General features: G+C 40.9%; 5 protein-coding genes and 1 non-coding gene across 6 annotated transcripts in view; 4 read left to right on the forward strand and 2 right to left on the reverse strand.

The window, feature by feature from the left end:
* Positions 1–21,353, reverse strand: part of LOC125996117 (histone H2A type 1-B) — a 949,462-nt gene that overhangs the window by 149,431 nt on the left and 778,678 nt on the right. The gene's annotated exons all lie outside the window — the stretch shown is intronic.
* Positions 1–21,353, forward strand: part of LOC125996127 (histone H2A type 1-C) — a 363,461-nt gene that overhangs the window by 71,682 nt on the left and 270,426 nt on the right. The gene's annotated exons all lie outside the window — the stretch shown is intronic.
* Positions 1,848–2,228, reverse strand: LOC125996132 (histone H2B type 1-C/E/F/G/I). Its single transcript, XM_049765083.1, has one exon. It carries the CDS (start codon positions 2,226–2,228, stop codon positions 1,848–1,850), a length of 381 nt encoding a protein of 126 aa, XP_049621040.1.
* LOC125996120 (histone H2A type 1-B) lies at positions 2,554–2,946 on the forward strand. The gene has a single exon (XM_049765072.1). It carries the CDS (start codon positions 2,554–2,556, stop codon positions 2,944–2,946), a length of 393 nt encoding a protein of 130 aa, XP_049621029.1.
* On the forward strand, positions 3,806–4,222 carry LOC125996153 (histone H3.1). The gene has a single exon (XM_049765102.1). It carries the CDS (start codon positions 3,812–3,814, stop codon positions 4,220–4,222), a length of 411 nt encoding a protein of 136 aa, XP_049621059.1. The 5' UTR covers positions 3,806–3,811.
* LOC125996643 (U6 spliceosomal RNA) lies at positions 11,897–12,003 on the forward strand. Its single transcript, XR_007491324.1, has one exon. It is a non-coding gene; the product is annotated as a U6 spliceosomal RNA (small nuclear RNA).

The following is a 21,353-nucleotide window of genomic DNA, read 5'->3' on the forward strand; positions in this document are numbered from 1 at the left end:
CTACACTCAGAAATTGCTCCTGGCAGGCTCGGGGGACCATATAAGATGCCGGGATTAGAACCACCATCCCTCTGCATGCAAGGCAAACGCCTTACCTCTATGCTATCTCTCCAGCCTCAGCTTATCTTTTAAATTACAGGAATATTACAGTACTATCACAATACTATGAATGATGGTCTTATACATACATGATTACAACAACACACACCCCTAGCCACCAGAATACCCATTCCCCTTCACCTAGATCCCAAAGGCCTCTTCCTTTCAACCACCAGTCCTAGCTTCCCAACTCAATTCTTCGAAACAACTCTCCAGTCTTGTGCCTAAAGCGAAGCACAGCATGTTTAAATGGTGGATCTCAAACAAAATGATCTTTCAAGGATGGTTAAGAATCTAAAAGCTCCACTCTTCTGAATGAAAGGTCATCATACTGACTGAAGCAAGCCAGAGGCAGAAAGGGAAACAAATCTGGGGGTCTGGACAATATCATTTATTAATATATCTTGTCACAGGATCCTAGGCAGGTGTGCAAGGGGCTAAGAGGTGGATGAAGAGGTTGAGTGGAAGTAAAAGGGTAACTAGGTGAATGTAAGCAGCACATGGGTAATGACTTGTAAAATAAATCCCAATGTTGTGAAATGACACATGCACCATATTCACACCCCAGGCAACGGGTCTGATTCAGATAGGGTAGCTGCAAAGAATTAATAAACCAAGCCAGTCATGAGTCAAGGAGTAAGTTTGGTTGGTTGGTTGGTTTTGGGTCACACACTGTAGCACTCAGGGGTTACACCTGGCTCTATACTCAGAAGCTCCTGGCAGCAGGGGACCATATGGGATGCCGGGATTTGAACCACTGTCCTTCTGCATGCAAGGCAAACACCCTACCTCCATGCTATTTCTCTGGCCAGTAAGTTTGCTTCTTACCTCTCGGTGTCTGAGTTCAAAAGCCAAACTGCCTTTCCTTTATTCTCAATACTAATTCTACCAGGTGGGAGAGAGTGGAGTAAGATAAAGGTGGGCTTTTACATCTCATAGGGCTAGGTGAAAAAAGGAAAGAGGACATTGGGGAACGCCTTAGTTTTGGGTTAATAGCTGGGTGTCACTTTACAGTACCAAGGGAGAGGTGACAGTACTCCAGACTGTTAACTGACAGCTCAGGGTCGGTGCGGGGAGTTTGGGGTAGGGTCAGAGTAACTACTCTGATCAGATCAGCTACTCTAGTTAGGAGAATCAGTTTTCAACTGTCTGAGAACTGAGCACAAAGGAAAGCTGACAGAGAAATAACCATCTGCGAGAAGGCCCATTTTCTAAGAGGCCACGTAGTTGCCTACAATATAAAAGGCTTTGCTGGACTCAATATTTCTTAAAGTAAATTTCTCATGGAACTGAATAACACCAGAGCAAGAAAATATTCACTTCTCAAATGCCAAGTTGACATAAAAACATCGTATGCAAATGAAAAGCCCAGTGATGCAGGCCTGAATGATTGTGATAGGGGATCTGGCAAAACTATTGGGCATAAACTAATCAATAATCCCAACACACAAGTAATTCATGGCAAAGTTTTAACTTTCAGGCTGTTTTCCCTGCAATCTGACTAGTGTGCAAGGCTAGTTTAATATCTAAAGCCAGACATTAAAGCAAATGGTTTGATCCGAAGTATGCTACTCTCAAAAAATGGATCCTAAACACTTATAAGACCCCAGACCCACAACGAAAACTTCCCTCCACTCACAAAACTATGTGATTCCCTGGAGTTTTAAGATGAATGCACAGCTCTTTAGAGGAAAAAGTGGTGGCTCTGAAAAGAGCCTTTGGGTGGAGCTAGCACACGGCGCCAAGGTTTACTTGGAGCTGGTGTACTTGGTGACGGCCTTGGTGCCCTCGGACACGGCGTGCTTGGCCAGCTCGCCGGGCAGCAGCAGGCGCACGGCCGTCTGGATCTCGCGGGACGTGATGGTGGAGCGCTTGTTGTAGTGCGCCAGGCGCGACGCCTCGCCCGCGATGCGCTCGAAGATGTCGTTGACGAACGAGTTCATGATGCCCATGGCCTTGGACGAGATGCCCGTGTCGGGGTGCACCTGCTTCAGCACCTTGTACACGTACACCGAGTAGCTCTCCTTGCGGCTGCGCTTGCGCTTCTTGCCGTCCTTCTTCTGCGCCTTGGTCACCGCCTTCTTCGAGCCCTTTTTCGGGGCGGGAGCGGACTTCGCTGGCTCAGGCATATTGACAAAGAAATTGACTCCGTCTAAACCCAAGAAATTGAAAGATTACTGTCGTCAGTAACGTCTCGCCTTTTATAGACCCTGTATGCAAATAAGGTATTCAAGACTAAGAAGTTCTGATTGGATCATAATGCAGTGACGACTTATGCAAATTACTGCGTCATAGCTGAGCTCTTATTGGTTCTCGCCTTCAGAGTGATTCTGACCAATCGAACATCGCGATTCTCACTCCCATCAAGCTCTATAACTAGTGTCCGGTTGCTCCTCTCGAAGCATTATTGCATTTTCTTTCTTTTTTGGGCTTGTTATTTCTGTGATATACGACATGTCTGGACGTGGTAAACAAGGAGGCAAGGCTCGCGCCAAGGCCAAGACCCGCTCTTCCCGGGCTGGGCTGCAGTTCCCTGTGGGCCGCGTGCACCGGCTGCTCCGCAAGGGCAACTACTCGGAGCGCGTCGGCGCCGGCGCCCCGGTGTACCTGGCGGCCGTGCTCGAGTACCTGACGGCCGAGATCCTGGAGCTGGCGGGCAACGCGGCGCGCGACAACAAGAAGACGCGCATCATCCCGCGCCACCTGCAGCTGGCCATCCGCAACGACGAGGAGCTCAACAAGCTGCTGGGTCGCGTGACCATCGCGCAGGGCGGCGTACTGCCTAATATTCAGGCTGTGCTGCTGCCCAAGAAGACCGAGAGCCACCACAAGGCCAAGGGAAAGTAAGCTCCACCCGACTGCTACAGCTCTGGGGCAGATGAGGGAAACCAAAGGCTCTTTTAAGAGCCACCCACATTATCTGAAAAAGTGCTGAGATACTGACAATGAGATGTATATTTTAACTATGAAAACAATAACAAAGTGGCAGCTACTAAAATCTCCGTCACCAATTTTTCTGCAGTTGCTTTTGCGAATAAATGAGGTAAATCCGTAAGACTTAACAGCCTGTCCTTTTGTATCTTACACGTGGCACTCGCCCTCATTGATCCCACGCCTCATGATACACTGTTTTATGTGTATAGGATGCAGTTTACTTATAAGAACTAAAGAAGGTAGCGCCGATCAATCGCAGTTAGTAAAGGCTAGCTTATTGAACTTGGAAAAAAATGGCAGAAATGTGGCAGTATTATCGCTTTTATGCCAAAAAGAAAACATTTATATGCTGAGTAAATTTGTATGTTCTCAGATCAAACCCAAATGTTCTAAATAGCTGGACATCTTAATGACAGCCGGACAGCCAATTAGAAGTCCCGGGAAAGCAAAGCGGCCCAATTAGATCACAGCGCGGGACCTGCGAGTCTCCTATAAATAAAACCAGAAGGTCCTGGTATTAGTTTCTTCCCTTTCCCGGCTCGGTCGGCGTTTTGGCGCCAAATCAGTTTCCTAGGAATTTCAAGGCGTTGCTGTGCGACGAATTGAAATGAACCAATCAGGAAGCAGCAGTGAACTGATGAGCCAATCCTAAAATAGAAACTCGTCAGTTTCGGGCTTTAGCACCACCCCCTTTGAAAAGTTATCCAATCAGCGTAGACCTACCTTCTTATATAAGAGCAGCGCGCGTTCCTCAAGATTTCCCTCTATCAGATCGGTCATGGCTCGCACCAAGCAGACCGCCCGCAAGTCCACCGGCGGGAAGGCGCCCCGCAAGCAGCTGGCCACCAAGGCGGCCCGCAAGAGCGCGCCGGCCACGGGCGGCGTGAAGAAGCCGCACCGCTACCGGCCCGGCACCGTGGCGCTGCGCGAGATCCGCCGCTACCAGAAGTCGACCGAGCTGCTGATCCGCAAGCTGCCCTTCCAGCGCCTGGTGCGCGAGATCGCGCAGGACTTCAAGACCGACCTGCGCTTCCAGAGCTCGGCCGTCATGGCGCTGCAGGAGGCGTGCGAGGCCTACCTCGTGGGGCTCTTCGAGGACACCAACCTGTGCGCCATCCACGCCAAGCGCGTCACCATCATGCCCAAGGACATCCAGCTGGCCCGCCGCATCCGGGGCGAGAGGGCGTAAGCTGCAAGGTTCAGTCCCTGCTATTATTCCAAAGGCTCTTTTCAGAGCCACCTCAATTTTCAAGAAAAAGCTGTGATGCTAACTGCTTGTTGCATCTTCAGTCTTGGTTGTAAATTGGCCTTTAGGGTTACATGTCTAGAGGCAGGAAGTTAAAGTCACATACATATCCCAGTCTCGCAATAACATCAGAATATTAAGAGCTTTTTAGGTTCCCAAATAACTGTTTGAGAACTAATTTGGAATACATAACACTCTCTTTATAGTCTTAACTGCACAACCTAATTCGCAAACTGCTGTAGCAAGTATCTAAATTCGTACTTACCTTGGAAGTCACAAGGGGTGTGTGTGTGTGTGTGTGTGTGTGTGTGTGTGTGTGTGAAGTGCTTTTTAGTCACCTTCCAACTGGTTAATTCTGAGTCATTTCTGGAGTATGAAGAGACCATCCTTGATTACTTAAACAGCGATGTCTGAGGAAACGATATAAGACATCCTACTCACTGGGAATTTTCAAACTAGTAAATATTGAATGGTTTTAAATATTCACAAAAATTAAATGATTTTCATATGTGGTTATCTGTTCTTTATAAATAAATGGTTTACTGGGTAATAATGAAGGAGAAGGTTAAAAAATACTTAATGCATCTGAGACACAATTTAAAGAAGCCAAAGTCACACCAGAGGATGAAACAGAATTTTCACTACAAAATAATTCCTTGGTGTAAAACTATTCGCAGCTGAAGGCAATTAAGAGATAAGTAACAGAAACAAGTCCCCTCCATGCTTAATGGTCAAAATTGTGTAATGGGAAATTCTAGATTCAGCCATTAGATGGAGCCAGAAGCATCTATATGCAGATCTTATCCCAATTGCTTACTCATTTTCCCTTTCTTAAGGGCCTAAGACCTATTTCCTTTGTCCTTTCATCTCTACAAACCTTGTAGCTTGTTGAAGGTGCTAAACGAGCTCCTTCTAGTTTACCTCTGGATCACACATTCCGAGGTCTCACCCAAATGTATGGGATCATGTATATTAATAAAAATCATCTCCCTTTGGAAAATGCATGTTTTGCTATAAGGGCCCATTGTGAACCAAGGTGGAACACGGAAAAATCTGCATGCTTTGTCAAATAAAAAAGACTGGAATAATCCAAGGAGGAAAAGCATTTTGACACATGAAAAAGCTTAGGTTATATTTTAGCTAGATTGAGATAAATTTTCTAATGAAATATTCTGAAATCAGTCTGTACAACCCAATACCTGAATTCACATGACTTTGACACTTATAAGCAACCAACCTGGAAAATATATCAAACTGGAATAATTTTAAAACATCTGGTAAGATCTAAGTTTAATGTTTGGCTATTTTTTGAATAGGCAATAATTTGTTATGTCCTTGAGAGATGAATATTCAGGTTACCACCAGGTAAATTGTTCCTTTCCAGAAGATTTTATATAAAGCACCTCATAGGTTTATCACTGACCAAGTGAAAGGCACTTGGCATACCTAAATAATCTCTTCGCTTTTCCATAAAACAGCAATTCTGAAATTATAAAAAAAAAAATCATTTGCCCAAGGGCATCTAATCCAACAACAAATCATACAATAGAAATTTCCATTTGTTCATGAACATTTAAAGGTAAAAGTTTTCATAGGTGGTTTTGCAAAGAAAGTACAGCATTGCTTAATTAAATCAAAACATAAATAATCAATGTCTAAAAATGCTAAACTTGACCAATCATATGTTTTCATAGAAATTGTCTTGATATTAAACAAGGCCTATACATTAACAAGGGACCTATACAAAGTCCAACAGTCTGAATCAAAAGTAAGAGAAAACTGACCCAAGTAAATTAAAATTTTCAAAAAATCTTTGGGTAACCACAAACTTTCTTTTATAATAGATACCACCCACTCCTGACTTTCCAGACAAGTGATGTGTCTTGACCACTATAAATACTATAAAAAGGAATAATGAGGTATAAATATCTAAAAGGATTCTTGATGTTCTAAACTTATGACTTAATGAATTAATAGACGCTTAACATTATGCTGTTTCACACCAATGCAAGTCAATTCATTTTCTTTTCTTTCGTTTGGATTTCATACCAAACTTTCATGCTCAGTGTCCCTTGGGCTCTTCTGAGCTTTCAAAACTATCGTATCACACACTCAATGTCTTAAAGCTTTTTCAAAAATATCGTTTTCACAACAAAATCAAAAAAGTAAAAGTAATGCATATCATTCAGTGGCATAGAAACTAAGTTCCTTTGTTTTTTATTTTGTTTTAAAAAAAAAAGAGGGTTAGTTTTGGGTTTTGGGTGGACAACACCCATCAGTGTTCAGAGAACACTTCTAGAACTGTAGTTAGGATTACTCTTGGCTGTGCCCAGTGGACCATACATATGGTGTGCCAGGTAGTCACCCCTGTAAAATTTTTGCAATCAAATGCACTACATGATGTACTATTTCTCAGGTCACTAAAATGATTAATTGATGTCCAACAAACAACAAAACATTCCTTTATTAAAGAGCAGCCTAAAAAGGGGGAAAAGCGCTATCACAGACCATAGAGTTCTTTTCTTACATAGGGGTTTGTTCCTTGAAACCCCAGATGGTTCCCCAGACCTTGCTGTGAAGCAAAAAAGAAAAAATAGAAAGAAGAAATAAAAGCCAAGGCAACCTGTCCTTCATGATATTTTGCCTGTGAAAAAGTTCTCAAATAATCTTTCAACTCTGCATCTTTACTTGGATGAGCAATAGTTGATTTGGCAAGGATTCCTTCTATCATTTTATGGTGCTTTATTTTAGTCTCTGTGACTAAATTTCTTTCAGGTGCAACAAATAACCAGAATCTTTGATAGCAATGTAGCCTATCAAAAGTCGGATAAGGAATGCAGCAACAATAAAACAGTGCAGCCTTTTGGGGGAAAAAATGCAAGTCAAACATGTAATTGTAAGCAGCATCTTAACATGTAAAAGAAATCCATATGTGACCGATTGCTGAGAAAACAACATCTAATTCAAAATACCGATATATATTTCTATGAAGACTGACTCATTTAGCCTTTATATCTGAACTAGAAAGAAGTTGCAAGTAACAATTTGCATTTAAATAGCAATCACCCCACAACATTTTTTTAAAGCAGCTCATGAAAAATCAACTTCACTTGGCCAAATTATTTAATTAGTAAAGAATAGTGATTGGAATGTCAGCTTTAAAGTGAAAGTTGACTAAAATCACATGCAATTTAAAAGTCTATTCTTCCAAAAATTCTATTCTACTCACTGAGAAGTGAGAAGTGATTGCTGACTAATTTACCAGACAATATAACCCAACAAGTAATTGTACTGTGGTAATAAAGATGCTGATGAAGACATTTGATTTAATTGAAAGCATACAAATGTAAATGCTGGGGTGAAGATTGCCCAAAGGGATGAGCAAAGCCATCGCTTTTGAAGATCCTCTTAGAGTCTTCCGGAACTCCAGGCTTCCTTAAGCATCACAATGAAAAATCTCCAATGAGAACCCCCACCTGAGATGACCCAAAAATATTTTCCCCATCCCACACAAAACTGGAACTCAATCATGGACATTTATTTGCCCCTGATCACTAAAAGAATGCACCCCTGAAGAGGGGGAACAATGATCCACAAGGCTAGATGATAGCTTAGAAATTTAGGAACCCTTGGTGTCAGGGTCCCTAAGAGGTTAAAGCACTTCTGTTGCAAGAAAGAACTCTAAGAAGAAATTTGATTTGGTCTGTATTTGGGGGAGAGGGCATCATCTTTAAACACACTTTTGCCTTCCGGGATTTCGACAACACCCAGGTATGCTTAATGCTCATTCCTGCCCCTGTTCCCAAGGATCCCACCCCATGAGGACCATTATGCAGTCCTGGGAATGGAACCTGGGTCTGTCTCTGGGCCTGCTGACTGGCATGTGACCTGGAAACACCTTCAGCATTTCTGGACTCCAGAGAATCTCTTGGTATGACCTGGTTGATCTAAAATGTACCTGTATTTCTTTTTTTCTTTTTTTTTTTTTTTGTTTTTTTTTTTTTGTTTGTTTTGTTTTAGGTTTTTGGTTTTTGGGCCACACCCGGCGGTGCTCAGGGGTTACTCCTGGCTGTCTGCTCAGAAATAGCTCCTGGCAGAAAGGGGGACCATATGGGACACCGGGATTCGAACCAACCACCTTTGGTCCTGGATTGGCTGCTTGCAAGGCAAACGTCGCTGTGCTATCTCTCCGGGCCCTGTAGATTTCTTTCTTTGTTTTGCAATATTTTTCATTAAAATTTTAGTTGAGAGACGCTGTGTGTCCACACTCGGGGTCTCCCTCGCACTCTTGGAATCGAGCTTTCAGCGAGAAGGCCGGCTTATAAGGTTTAGTAGCCAGAGCTGAGGGTGGAAACGATGACTGTAAGCCTTTTTTTTCTTTTTCTTTTTTTATCTTTTTTCTCTCCACCAATTAAAGACCCTCATCAGTGCAACATTCCCATGGGTTATTGAGATTATTGAGACAAAGAACTACTCTAAGAGAGTCATCAGATGCTGCAGAAAAACTTCCAAGTCCCTTCTGGCCAGAATGCAGATGTGGAAAAGACAGACAACTGATCAAATTACAAATGAACATTTTTTGCACTTGCTTGCTTGTCCCCAAATAAAAAAAAAAAAAAGGCCCATTGATCTCCCCCCTTCTTTCAAACCTTCCACCTTCTCTTGCCTTTCTCCTCTTTCCTCTCCTCTTAAAAATTTTAATATGTTGAAGGACTTAAAGGTCAATCATGTTTCGATTATTTTTCTTTTTTCCTTTTATTTTTTCTCCCCCAGTGAGGTGGTTTGATTGTGACAGATAGATAGATAGATAGATAGATAGATAGATAGATAGATAGATAGATAGATAGATAGATAGATAGATAGATAGGTAGGTACGTAGGTAGGTAGGTAGGTGGATAGATAGATAGATAGATAGATAGATAGATAGATAGATAGATAGATAGATAGATAGATAGATAGATAGATAGATAGATAGATAGATAGATAGATAGATAGATAGATAGATAGATAGATAGATAGATAGATAGAGAGAGAGATAGAGAGAGAGATACGTAGGTAGGTACGTAGGTAGGTAGGTAGATGGATGGATAGATAGAGAGATAGATAGATAGATAGATAGATTGATAGATAGATAGATAGATAGATAGATAGATAGATAGATAGATAGATAGATAGATAGATAGATAGATAGATAGATAGATAGATGATAGATGATAGATAGATAAGAAATCTTACTTTGTTTTTGTTTTGTTTTATTTTAAAGCAATTACTCTTTACTCTCTTCTTCGATGGTGGTTAAGGGTGGGTGGTTGATTTCTTTTTTGGTACATAGTGTCCAACAATTGGTCTCAGTATTTGAGTTTGCAAGATATCTTCGCCGTTATCTTAGCTGGGTATTTGTGAATCCAAGAACAGTCCCCAGAATGAGAAATTACTTCCCATCCCCTTGTCCCCTTTTGGGGGAAGACCTTGGTAATATTTATCCGCAGCAAGTAATAATCCACACAGACAAGAACGATAGGGTTTAAAAGATCGGGCAAGGAGAGCCAGAGAATCCTCCTGCAGCCAGCAGCTTTTCACAGAAGGACCCCTCACTCCTGTCCCTCAAGCTATTTATTGCCAACTCCACAGCGCCCCACCTGGAAGGGTTCGGTGGGGCAAAAGTCACAGAACAATCCTAAGGAAACACTTTTATATACAATTCCAAGAATCATCTTATGGAAACTTTTTCATATGCTACAATTCCCCCTTTTTTTGTAAAGAAACAATAAACAATAATAATGTACAGAAATAAATAATATATATATATATTTTAATTGTAAAAAGAATAACTAAGCAATTGTAAAAGAGTGGCTGTTTGCATAAGTGCATCACGGGAAAAAGTATAGAAAAAAAATTTTTTAGCCTAACACAGGGTGTTCAAAACCAGAAACAGATGTAAAGGAATCAACTACAAGCTCCAGAGTAGAATAAAATCTACAGCATCCAAGATGATCAATTCCGAGTAAGTATTCCCTTGAAAAGCAAAAGTCGAGTAAGAAATTCCAATATTCAGGACCTAATAGGCCATGGGGAGCTCCCGGGGCAATCACAAAGCCCGAAAGTAATTCGGAGACAGAGATCCTTAGATGAGATGCTCACAAGGCTACGTAGCAGGTGAGAAGACACACATTTTCCATTCCAGTCCAGTTTGAGCAGAAGAAAGCCCATCTTTGGAGGCAGTGAATTAGGCCCCTATTTCGAAGGAAGAGCCACACACACACACCCGCACAATGGGCGCCAAAGTAAATAAGATCCATATGTACTTGAATTCAATCCAAGATGAGTTCTAGTCCAGTCAGCAGTTCATAAGAGGTCCGAAAATGAAGAACCATGTACGGCCGATTATTAGGTGGGAGCTTAAGTTCAACCAAAACAAAATGCTTAAGGCAGAGAACTTCCCCGTGTAAATGAAAAAATTGAGGGTCTATCCAAAATGGATAAAACCTCCTTTTGCACCTGCTATTTTTTCCAATGATGCACCCATGCAAAAGGCCAAAATACCAGCCAGGATTACAATCTAGCAACTTATTTATGACAGTATCTAACCCCTAATCCAAAGCAACAAAAGTAAAACCTTAATGAAATACCATATCAATTTTGAGAATTCACAACTAAGATGTAAAAACATTAATTACAGTAATCAACAAAAGTGTAGATTCAAATATAACTTTACAGGATTACAATTATAAAACTACAAGAGCTTAAATTTCTCCCAAGTTCAAAAACTACTATGAAAAGATAGGGAGTCCAGAACTCCCAAAAGTCCCACCAAAGAAACTTGATGAGTCAGGGAAAGCAGTTGTAATAAGAAGCAGGATACAGCACTGCAACAGTTTACGATGTCTTTCTCAGTCAGAGATCAGGAGGCTTGTCATAGTGGGTGATGATTTGCACACGATGATTTGCAAATGTGGAGGGATTCCTGAAAATAGACTGTTAGGGACTCGGAAAAAAGAGGGAAGGATAAGTAAGAATAAATTGGGGAAGATAAAGTCAGGAAAAGAGAACTATATACAAAACATGTAAGACATACAGACACACAAGACATACATAAACATATTTCACACAAACATGGCCATCACTCACTCATACTTACCAAAAAATGTTAGCTGGGAGGATCCCAAATAGAGCGAAAAAAAAAAAAATTCAGCTGAATCAACAAAAAGCGCTTTAAAATACAATAGCCGGCAAACAGTTTAGATGAAAATCTTCAAGTTCACAGCAACAACAAAAGATATATTTTTAAGGCATAGTCGAGTAACTCTGCAAGAGAATTTCATGTACAATACGACCAAGGAAACCAATAATACAAGTAGAGACAAGTAATTCTATCGTAACCATAGATGATGAGCACTGTAAAGAGAGTCCACCTAAAAGGTACTGTTATGTCAAAATTATGAATTCACCTCCATCTAGAAGCCTAAATTGAGGCAAATAAAACAATGACGTTAGAGTGAAAGAGTGAAAGTTGTTAGATGAGTATATCTCAATATATTGCTATATAATACCTTAGTACGATGAGGAAGCTTTCTCTCGAGTGAGCCTGGATCAATAGTGGTGTTAAGACATAAATACGTGCTCGCTTCGGCAGCACATATACTAAAATTGGAACGATACAGAGAAGATTAGCATGGCCCCTGCGCAAGGATGACACGCAAATTCGTGAAGCGTTCCATATTTAAAAAAAAAAATACATAAATACATCATACAAGCAACTACAATGGGGATTCATCATAATAAATCCTATTCAGCGGGAGTACCTGTGAAATGAATCATAAAGCATTAATGACAACTAACAAATAAAATAAATCATTATTAAGCATTTATAGTAGATCTCTGAGAAGTATAAAACAGGATGTATGCTGCTGTGGATTTTACCGATGCAGTAGGAATTTTCTTGATTTTCTTGTCATCAAAATTGATCCAGTGTTGTCTTGAGTCAATATTACAGTATGATGTACAGTGTCCAAAATGAAGTTTACCAAAATGGTTAGACACTGATGATAAGATGTATTTTTCAGTTTTATAAGTTTTTTCTTGAGTGAATTCTGCTAAGTTGAGGTCTTCTAAAGGAAAATCCACATAAGTGAGTAGTTTTTTAATTTGTTTGCCATCAAAAGCAAAACGTTTCAAATGAATAATTAATACTGGAGGTAATTTCCACAAGTATGTCCTCTTCAAAAAGTCCCTTTTAGTGTTGCAGCTGTTACAATGAATTCTATTGTTACCTTTCAAATCTTCTTCTCTAAAGAATTCAACGAGGCATTCTTGTAACGTACATTTATCTGTAGGCTTGATTGCCAGGGACAACTGAACAAATGTCTCATATACTTCAGACTTTTGGTGACATGTGAGACACTGTAGTGTAGATTTGAACTGTCCTTGAAAGAGGTCATATATAAGAGATTTGTGAGCCTTTTGGTGTTTAGGCCTAGATTGTTCATGTTTTTCATTGTCTATCAGGTGTATAGTTTTATCTGCTATTGAATTTTCAGTAAGCAAATCCTGATGTAGTCCCTCTATAAGGAACATCAATAATTCGTGAGGATCCTGTTGGTTGTGTCCGGCAAATTGGTCATTAAGTAAACCAATTGTTGCTTTGAAGTGTTCAGGATTGACATTCCTATGACATTCATCTCCCATGATTTTTATGAGATGACCGAATTGTTCTGCTAATTTACCTTTATGTCCACTTGGATTTTCTTTGTTAATGTCTTTTTTATAATGATCTTGATAAATATACTGAGTTAAGTCTGAAATATTATACAGGCATTGTAATATTGAGTTCATATAGCATGAGTTCCCTAAATTTCGTAATCCTGTAAATGCAGGTCTCTGTTTCTCTATTTGCATTCTGGAATGTAAGGGCTTCTTACTCTTGTCTGCCTTATTCAAGGTATTGGGTGTAAACGTTAATCCCTTGTTTACTTTCTCAGAGGCCACAGCAGTGTTACAATTGTCAGTGTTTTGGGCATTTTGTATTTGACGTGGGGGCAGGCTTGTAGTCCCAGCAACCTGATCCTGGTGGTTTGTACTAATTCGATTTCTGATGAGGCGTAAAGGGACCCAAAATTTCTTAGAGGGGTTGTCATTTGTACCAACATATGCATATCCCCTTCCTCTCAGAAGAAGATATCCAGCGATCCATTTTTCATCCTCTTTGATCCAAACCGGTATATGTGATGTTTCTTGTCTCTGAATATCTTCTTTAAAATGTCTTTCCCCAGCAGTGTAACTTTCCCCTTGGGGTAAATTTAGGTAATTTAGTGTAAGAAGAGTCAAAGATAACAGCTCAGTAGGTGCTAAACCTCTTTTTCTATTCTTTTGTAATTGAGTTTTTAGCGTCCTGTGCGCTCTTTCCACAATGGCCTGTCCTTGGCAATTATAGGGGATTCCTTTCAGATGTTTTATCTGCCATTCTTTACAAAAGAATTCAAAAGTTTTGCTGATATAGGCGGGTCCATTATCAGTTTTAATGGAATACGAAACACCCATAACTGAAAAGCATTGTAAAAGAAAACTGCAAACTGCCTTAGACTTTTGGGAAGACATAGGGATTGCCCAAATAAATCGAGAATAAGTGTCCACCACCACATGAAGATAAGGTTTCTTTGGAAATAAATCTGTTTGAGTTACATCCATTTGCCACAGTTCATTAGACTGTAAGCCTCTTGGGTTTGCTCCTGCTATGTGAGTCTTTTTTGCTAATGGGGCACATATGTTGCACCTTTCTATAATTTCTCTAGCTTGCCTCCAGGGAATCTGGTAATTTACATGTAAGCGGCGAGCATTTGTGTGTAAAGCTGTATGTTCTTCTGTAGGTGACTTGAATATAGGCATTGCCAACAAATCTGCAGTTTTATTTCCTTGAGCCATTGGCCCTGGAAGACCTGAGTGGGCTCTAATATGCGTGATGAAGATGGGTTCAGTTCGTTTTTGAATAAGCTGTTGTAATGTTTGTAGTAAATTCTGTATAATTGGGCTATGAGCATTGAGAGAGGCCGTGGCTATCACAGGACATAAATTTACCACATACAAAGAAGCAGAGACAACATTCATGGCGTCAGATACATTTTCTAATAGGTAAATTAACGTTGCTAATTCAACTTTCTGTGCTGACTTATACTTGGTATCTATAGTTATATTCATGTTTTCTCCAGTTATCCCACCCCTACCCACACTGGACCCATCTATGTAAAAAACCTTCGCATTGGGGATAGGAGAGTCTCGAACGATAGAAGAAATAACAAACTGAGTTTTTTTTTCAAAAAGTCCCATGTCTTTCCTGGTGGATAATGAGAGGAAATTTCTCCTGTGAAATCTGAAAGGGCCCTTTGTAAAGATTCATTAAGAGGCAATATTGACTCAATTTCCTTTTTTGGTATTGGCAATACTAATATATCAGGGTCAAATCCTAGTAAAGATATAGATCTGAGTCTTGCTTTGATAATGAGTTCTGAAATTAAATCCAAATAAGATATCACAGACCGAGGCTGTTTGTTATGTAAATATACCCATTCCAGCGGACCTGCCTGTTGCATCAATGCCCCCGTAGGGGTTTCTTTTGTAGGGAAAATTAATAAAGAAACCTTCTCTCCCGGGATGAATCTTGAGAGAAATGATTGTTGCAACCTGTTCAAGAAGAAGTCCAATTCATTTTTGGCCTCTATAGTTAAATTTCTCGGGCTGTCTAGGGCAGAATCACCCTCCAATGTTTTAAACAAATTAGACAGTTCTGCATTTGGGATTCCTAGCGCAGGCCGGAGCCAATTCACGTCACCTAAAAGTCTCTGAAAATCATTAAGTGTTTTGAGGTTTTCTTTTTTGATGGAGATTTTTTGTGGACGTATAGACGTTCGGTCCAAAATAAAACCCAAGTACTGATATGGTGGCATAGTCTGTATCTTTTCTAAAGCTATTTTCAGTCCTGCTGTTTGCAAACAGTCAATAACAAAAGAATATACGTCCTGTAGATCTGTTTCATTGTTCATTGTGATAAGAATATCATCAGTATAATGAAAGATCATGGCTTGAGGAAATCTTTCTCGAGCAGGGCTCAAAATCTTATCTACAAAAAATTGACACATTGTTGGGGAATTCAGCATGCCCTGGGGGAGGACAGTCCATTGGAACCTCCGGCAGGGATGGGTATTGTTTATAGAAGGAACTGAGAATGCAAACCGGTGTTTATCATCCGGGTGAATAGGAATATGGTAAAAACAGTCTTTCAAGTTAATTATGACTAGTGGCCATTCCTTTGGGATAACTACAGGTGATGGTAAACCTGTTTGCAATTTTCCCATGGGTACCATAGATATGTTTACTGCTCTCAGATCCATCAACAGTCTCCATTTTCCGGACTTCTTTTGTATGGTAAATATAGGCGAATTCCATTGAGAAAATGAAGGCTCAATATGCCCTAATTTTAGCTGTTCTTCCACTAATTCTGTTAGCACCTTTAATCTATCAATTTTAAGGGGCCACTGACCTATCCAAATTGGTTCATCAGATTTCTATTTTATTTTTATCGGTGCTGGGTTCTTTCTGTCAGTGGCCCCTACCAAAAATTCTGAATTTTCATTTCAGGAGAAGTTCCAGACTCTTCTGGAGCTAATGGGATGTGGAATTCAGCTTTCCACTGCTTATGTAGGTCGCAACCCCACAGAGAAGGTGAGAATGGGCCCACATGAGGTCTAATTATGGCCTTTTGATTTTCTGGGCCATGAACTACCATAGTCCTTTAACTTAACAGACAGGAACTTAAACCTCCCACTCCTTCTAGCGAGTATGGAATTTCTTGTAAAGGCCAATTTTCTGGCCATTCCTTATCAGAAATTACTGTGATTTGAGCCCCGGTGTCTATCATTCCATTAAAGGGTCGCCCCTGAAAGTGAAGTTTAATCATCGGATTTTCCTCTTTAAATTTAGTAACCAGAGCGATAATTGGGTTATGGGCGGCCCCTGGATCTGTGCTTCCAAAACCTCCAATTCGTGTCTTATCTGAAGTCCCAAATTTGACATACGGCACTATTACTATCTGGGCAATTGCCTCCCCCTTTTTGAATGTCCAAGTATCCAGTACCGTAATTACTACAACAATTTCTCCCTTTGAATCTGAGTCAATGACACCTGTGGTTACTGATATACCCTTTACATTGAGGGAACTTCTGCCCAGAATCAACCCCATTGTATCTGGGGGTGGCGGGCCTACAATGCCAGTTTTTAGCATGAAGGGGCATGCTCCTGGGTAAATTGTAATGTCCTCTGGGCAAGTTATGTCGAGCCCAGCGCTCCCCGCAGTCGCATGAATTAATTCGCTAATTGTGAGCAATCTTGGGCTGGGCTCGGAAGAAGTATGGTTTGTGGACTTTGCCCCTGATTTGCACGGGCCTGGGGACTGGCCCGGTAGGCGTTTCCCTGCATTGGAAATGTGTGTCCCTGAGGAGCTTGATTTAACAAAAGACGACAATTTCTTCTGATATGGCCCTGTTTTCCACAATGGTAACAGAAGAATTGCCTCCTGAGTGTGGTGTTAAAACCATTCCCTGTGTTATTATTAGGGAGATTTCCAGATCTGCAATCTTTTGCCCAGTGGCGACCTCTCTTGCATTTTGGGCAGAGACCAGGCTTTGGGGCGGCGCTTTTTCCCCGGGGGTAGAAAGACTTTGTTCCCTTGCTTACTGCAAAAGTTTGCACTGGATCCAGGTTTGCTGAAGAATCATAAACATTTCTGCAGGCATATAAAAAATCATTTAAGTCAGCCTTGTCCTGCAAAGGGGCCAATATCAATTTGCAGGCTGAATTCGCATTATGATAAGCCAAACTTTTTTCTAAATATTTTCTAACCTGCTTATCTTTGACTTGTATTTTCAAAGCATCTTTGAGTTTAGCTACAAAGTCGATATATGGCTCATGGGGACCTTGGGTAATTCTTAAAAAGGTTCCTGCACCTGAGCTGTTCATATCAAGTTTTTCCCATGCGGATACTGCAATATCTTTAATTATGTTTACGATTTCCTTAGGTAAAGCAGCTTGTGCCTGAATATCTGCATATTGATTTTCTGCCATTAATAATTCATATGATAGAGTGACCCCTGCCACTCGTTTTTTTGTTCCATCCGGGCTATATAATTTGGATTTCACACCCTCCGCATAGAACATCTCCCATTCCGTTCGCTGTTTAGATGGCAAGCATATTTCAGCTAGTTTTTGAAATTCATGCAGTGTCCAAAGTGATTTTCGACACCAAAGTCTTAGCGTCTCCAGACAGTATGGAGAGGTTGGCCCAAATTCCTTACATGTTTTCTTAAACCGTTCCATGTCTTCTATTTCAAGGGGTTCGTAAATGGTTCTATATACTGTTTGTAACGGAACTGAGGCCGGATTAGCAGAAGTACTTTGCACCGGGCTCTGAGCCCTGACATGTGGAGCACTAGCCTGTGATTCGTCATCTGAGCCAGCAATATTTTGTGATTCCATTCTGTGTACAGAATCCGGACTCACTTGTGGACTTAGCACCGGGGGTTGGTCATCAGTGTTAATATTTTGATTTGGGTCCTGAGTTTCTAAATTATGTTTCCGAGTAGATTTTTTGTTGGGAAAAATGCCTATATTTTTGATGGTGGTGCTAGATTCATCAGCCTGCACTTTGGCCTGGAGTTTCATTGGATAGATCTCCTTATTTTCCAGGCTGGTCTTAGCCTCACTTTTCCCACACTTTTTCCTTCCGAAATACCAGCCAATACCTATGCACGCCATAACAATATTAGCAACCACAGAGATTCCACAAACTATGGCTAATGGAGCCAACACAGGCGAGGCAAATATTTGAGTATCAATTGTCATTTGAACTATAGACCACAACCATCCAAAAGTAATGAATTTACCTATCATCCAGCCTATTTGTTTTAAATAGTATGGAAATATCCACTTGACAAACGCCAAACCAAAGAATTTGTAACAAGGTGGCACAATCAACACAGCTGACCATAGAAGCCATCCAAGGATCTCCAGAGGCAATTTCCAATAAAGCATTTCACTTACAGTTATTGAGGGTCCAGGTCCACCTGTTCCCGGCGCCATTTGTTGAATTAAATCTTACTTTGTTTTTGTTTTGTTTTATTTTAAAGCAATTACTCTCTTCTTCGATGGTGGTTAAGGGTGGGTGGTTGATTTCTTTTTTGGTACATAGTGTCCAACAATTGGTCTCAGTATTTGAGTTAACTACATTTTGCTATTGAATGGATTGGTTCTTAGCAGGTATCTTTTTCCTATTGTTGATTGTTAGTGGCATCGACTTTTAGAGAGTGGGACGGTAAGATAAATTCTGTTTAATATTCCAGCTACAGCTATGGCTTTAACTGACCTAAAGATGTTTGTGTGACTCACTATTTCTTCTGTCCTTTTTGTTCAGTAAACCCCACAATAGATATGTCAATAACGTTAAATAGGCCTGAAGCAGCTGTTTTCTATTGAATATATTAAAAAATACCTGAAAGAAAGCTTAGAGGGGTCTCAAACTCGCGGCTCGCGGGCCAAAAGTGGCCCTCTGTACAACATTTTGTGGCCCTGCCCTATAGGAATCTTTTTTTGTTTTGTTTTGTTTTGTTTTAGTTGTTTGGGTCACACACCCCCAATGTTCAAGACTTACTACTGACTTTGCACTCAAGGATCACCCTGACTTTGCCTCCTGCGGCCCCCAGGTAAATTGAGTCTGAGAACCCTGGCAGAGGGACTTGTGGCATAATAAATGCGTTTAATGCTAGCTAATGCAGATTGTTTAAAATGTGACCACTGAGGGCCCGGAGAGATAGCACAGCGGCGTTTGCCTTGCAATCAGCCGATCCAGGACCAAAGGTGGGTGGTTTGAATCCCGGTGTCCCATATGGTCCCCCATGCCTGCCAGGAGCTATTTCTGAGCAGACAGCCAGGAGTAACCCCTGAGCACTGCCGGGTGTGGCCCCCCCCCAAAAAAAACCAAAAAAAGAAAATGTGACCACTGAGCATTGGATTAATAGGAAAGAATATCTGATCAGTAGTTGTTTTGTTTTTTTTTAAACACCTTGATTACATATATGATTGTGTTTGGGTTTCAGTCATAAAAGGAACACCACCCATCACCAGTGCAACATTCCCATCACCAATGTCCCAAGTCTCCCTCCTCCCCACCCGACCCCCGCCTGTACTCTAAACAGGCTCTCCATTTCCCTCATACATTCTCATTATTAGGACAGTTCAAAATGTAGTTATTTCTCTAACTAAACTCATCACTCTTTGTGGTGAGCTTCCTGAGGTGAGCTGGAACTTCCAGCTCTTTTCTCTTTTGTGTCTGAAAATTATTATTGCAAGAATGTCTTTCATTTTTCTTAAAACCCATAGATGAGTGAGACCATTCTGCGTTTTTCTCTCTCTCTCTGACTTATTTCACTCAGCATAATAGATTCCGTGTACATCCATGTATAGGAAAATTTCATGACTTCATCTCTCCTGACAGCTGCATAATATTCCATTGTGTATATATACCACAGTTTCTTTAGCCATTCGTCTGTTGAAGGGCATCTTGGTTGTTTCCAGAGTCTTGCTATGGTAAATAGTGCTGCAATGAATATAGGTGTAAGAAAGGGGTTTTTGTATTGTATTTTTGTGTTCCTAGGGTATATTCCTAGGAGTGGTATAGCTGGATCGTATGGGAGCTCGATTTTCAGTTTTTGGAGGAATCTCCATATCACTTTCCATAAAGGTTAAACTAGACGGCATTCCCACCAGCAGTGGATAAGAGTTAAGAATGATTTAGCTAAGCTATCAATTACCTGTTGGAGGACATCACAGATTTGCTTACATTTTGTGCCTATGATAGTAAGGATTTGGGGAAAGGAAATTGTTAAACATACTGTTTCTGTTGGAAAAGCAAAAGTCTAGAAGTGTTAATAGTGCAAGTATCACTGTGACCTCCTCTTAACAGGACTGGTTTATGCCAGATCAATATTTACCATATGAGGAGTGACTCTGGTTTAATACTTATAAGGGATATCTGGCATTTTTATTTTTACTCCAGAGTCCCAACTGCAATATCTAAAATGGTTTTAGACCGCCAGTGCTGGTGGCCCAAGGAATGTCCTTATTGAACATAGAAACAGTGCACAAGGTTGATCTTTCTGTCTTTAGACTTTAAGAAAAGGTTACTCTTAGTATTATTCTTAAGAAAGTCAGGGGCCGGGCGGTGGCGCTGCCTTACCTGCGCTAGCCTAGGACGGACCGCGGTTTGATCCCCCGGCGTCCCATATGGTCCCCCAAGCCAGGAGCGACTTCTGAGCGCATAGCCAGGAGTAACCCCTGAGCATCACCGGGTGTGGCCCAAAAACCAAAAAAAAAAAAAAAGAAAGAAAGTCTAACAGAAGGGCCGGAGAGATAGCACAGCAGTGGGACATTTGCCTTGCATGCAGCCAATCCTGGATTGATAGTGATTCAAAATCCCGGCATGCCATATACCTGCCGTTTCAGCGATTTCTAAGTTTAGAACCAGGAGCAACCCCTGAAAGTTGCTGGATTTGACCCCCCAAAAAATAAATAAAAGAAATCGTAACATAAAAGACTCATCTTTCCCAATATGCTAAATAGTTGTCAAAATTATTTTGTAGAATGTTTGTGCACATTTTATAATCTTAAATTCTTAATTTCAGAACGTGAAAATCAAGTACGGTAGACTAGACTTTAGAATTTTGGGCCACACCTGGCAGTGCTCGGGGGTTACTCCTGGCTGTCTCCTCAGAAATAGCTCCTGGCAGGCACGGGGGACCATATGGGACACCGGGATTCGAACCAACCACCTTTGGTCCTGGATCGGCTGCTTGCAAGGCAAACACCGCTGTGCTATCTCTCCGGGCCCAAGACTTTAGAAGTCTTAATTGAGTGCCAACAATAATAAAGAAAAAGAAGGTAATTGAGGAATGAGTGTGTTGAGCTCTAATCTAAAATAGTGAAATCAACCTTTCTGAACTCATGTATATATTTTTATTTTAATTCTACATTCACC

Source organism: Suncus etruscus, chromosome 18, assembly GCF_024139225.1.
Source record: "Suncus etruscus isolate mSunEtr1 chromosome 18, mSunEtr1.pri.cur, whole genome shotgun sequence".
Taxonomy (NCBI): domain Eukaryota; kingdom Metazoa; phylum Chordata; class Mammalia; order Eulipotyphla; family Soricidae; genus Suncus; species Suncus etruscus.

Excerpts from the sequence above, each read along its gene's own strand:
- LOC125996153 (XM_049765102.1), top strand. The coding sequence starts at position 3,812 with ATGGCTCGCACCAAGCAGACCGCCCGCAAGTCCACCGGCGGGAAGGCG.
- LOC125996132 (XM_049765083.1), bottom strand. The coding sequence starts at position 2,228 with ATGCCTGAGCCAGCGAAGTCCGCTCCCGCCCCGAAAAAGGGCTCGAAG.
- LOC125996120 (XM_049765072.1), top strand. The coding sequence starts at position 2,554 with ATGTCTGGACGTGGTAAACAAGGAGGCAAGGCTCGCGCCAAGGCCAAG.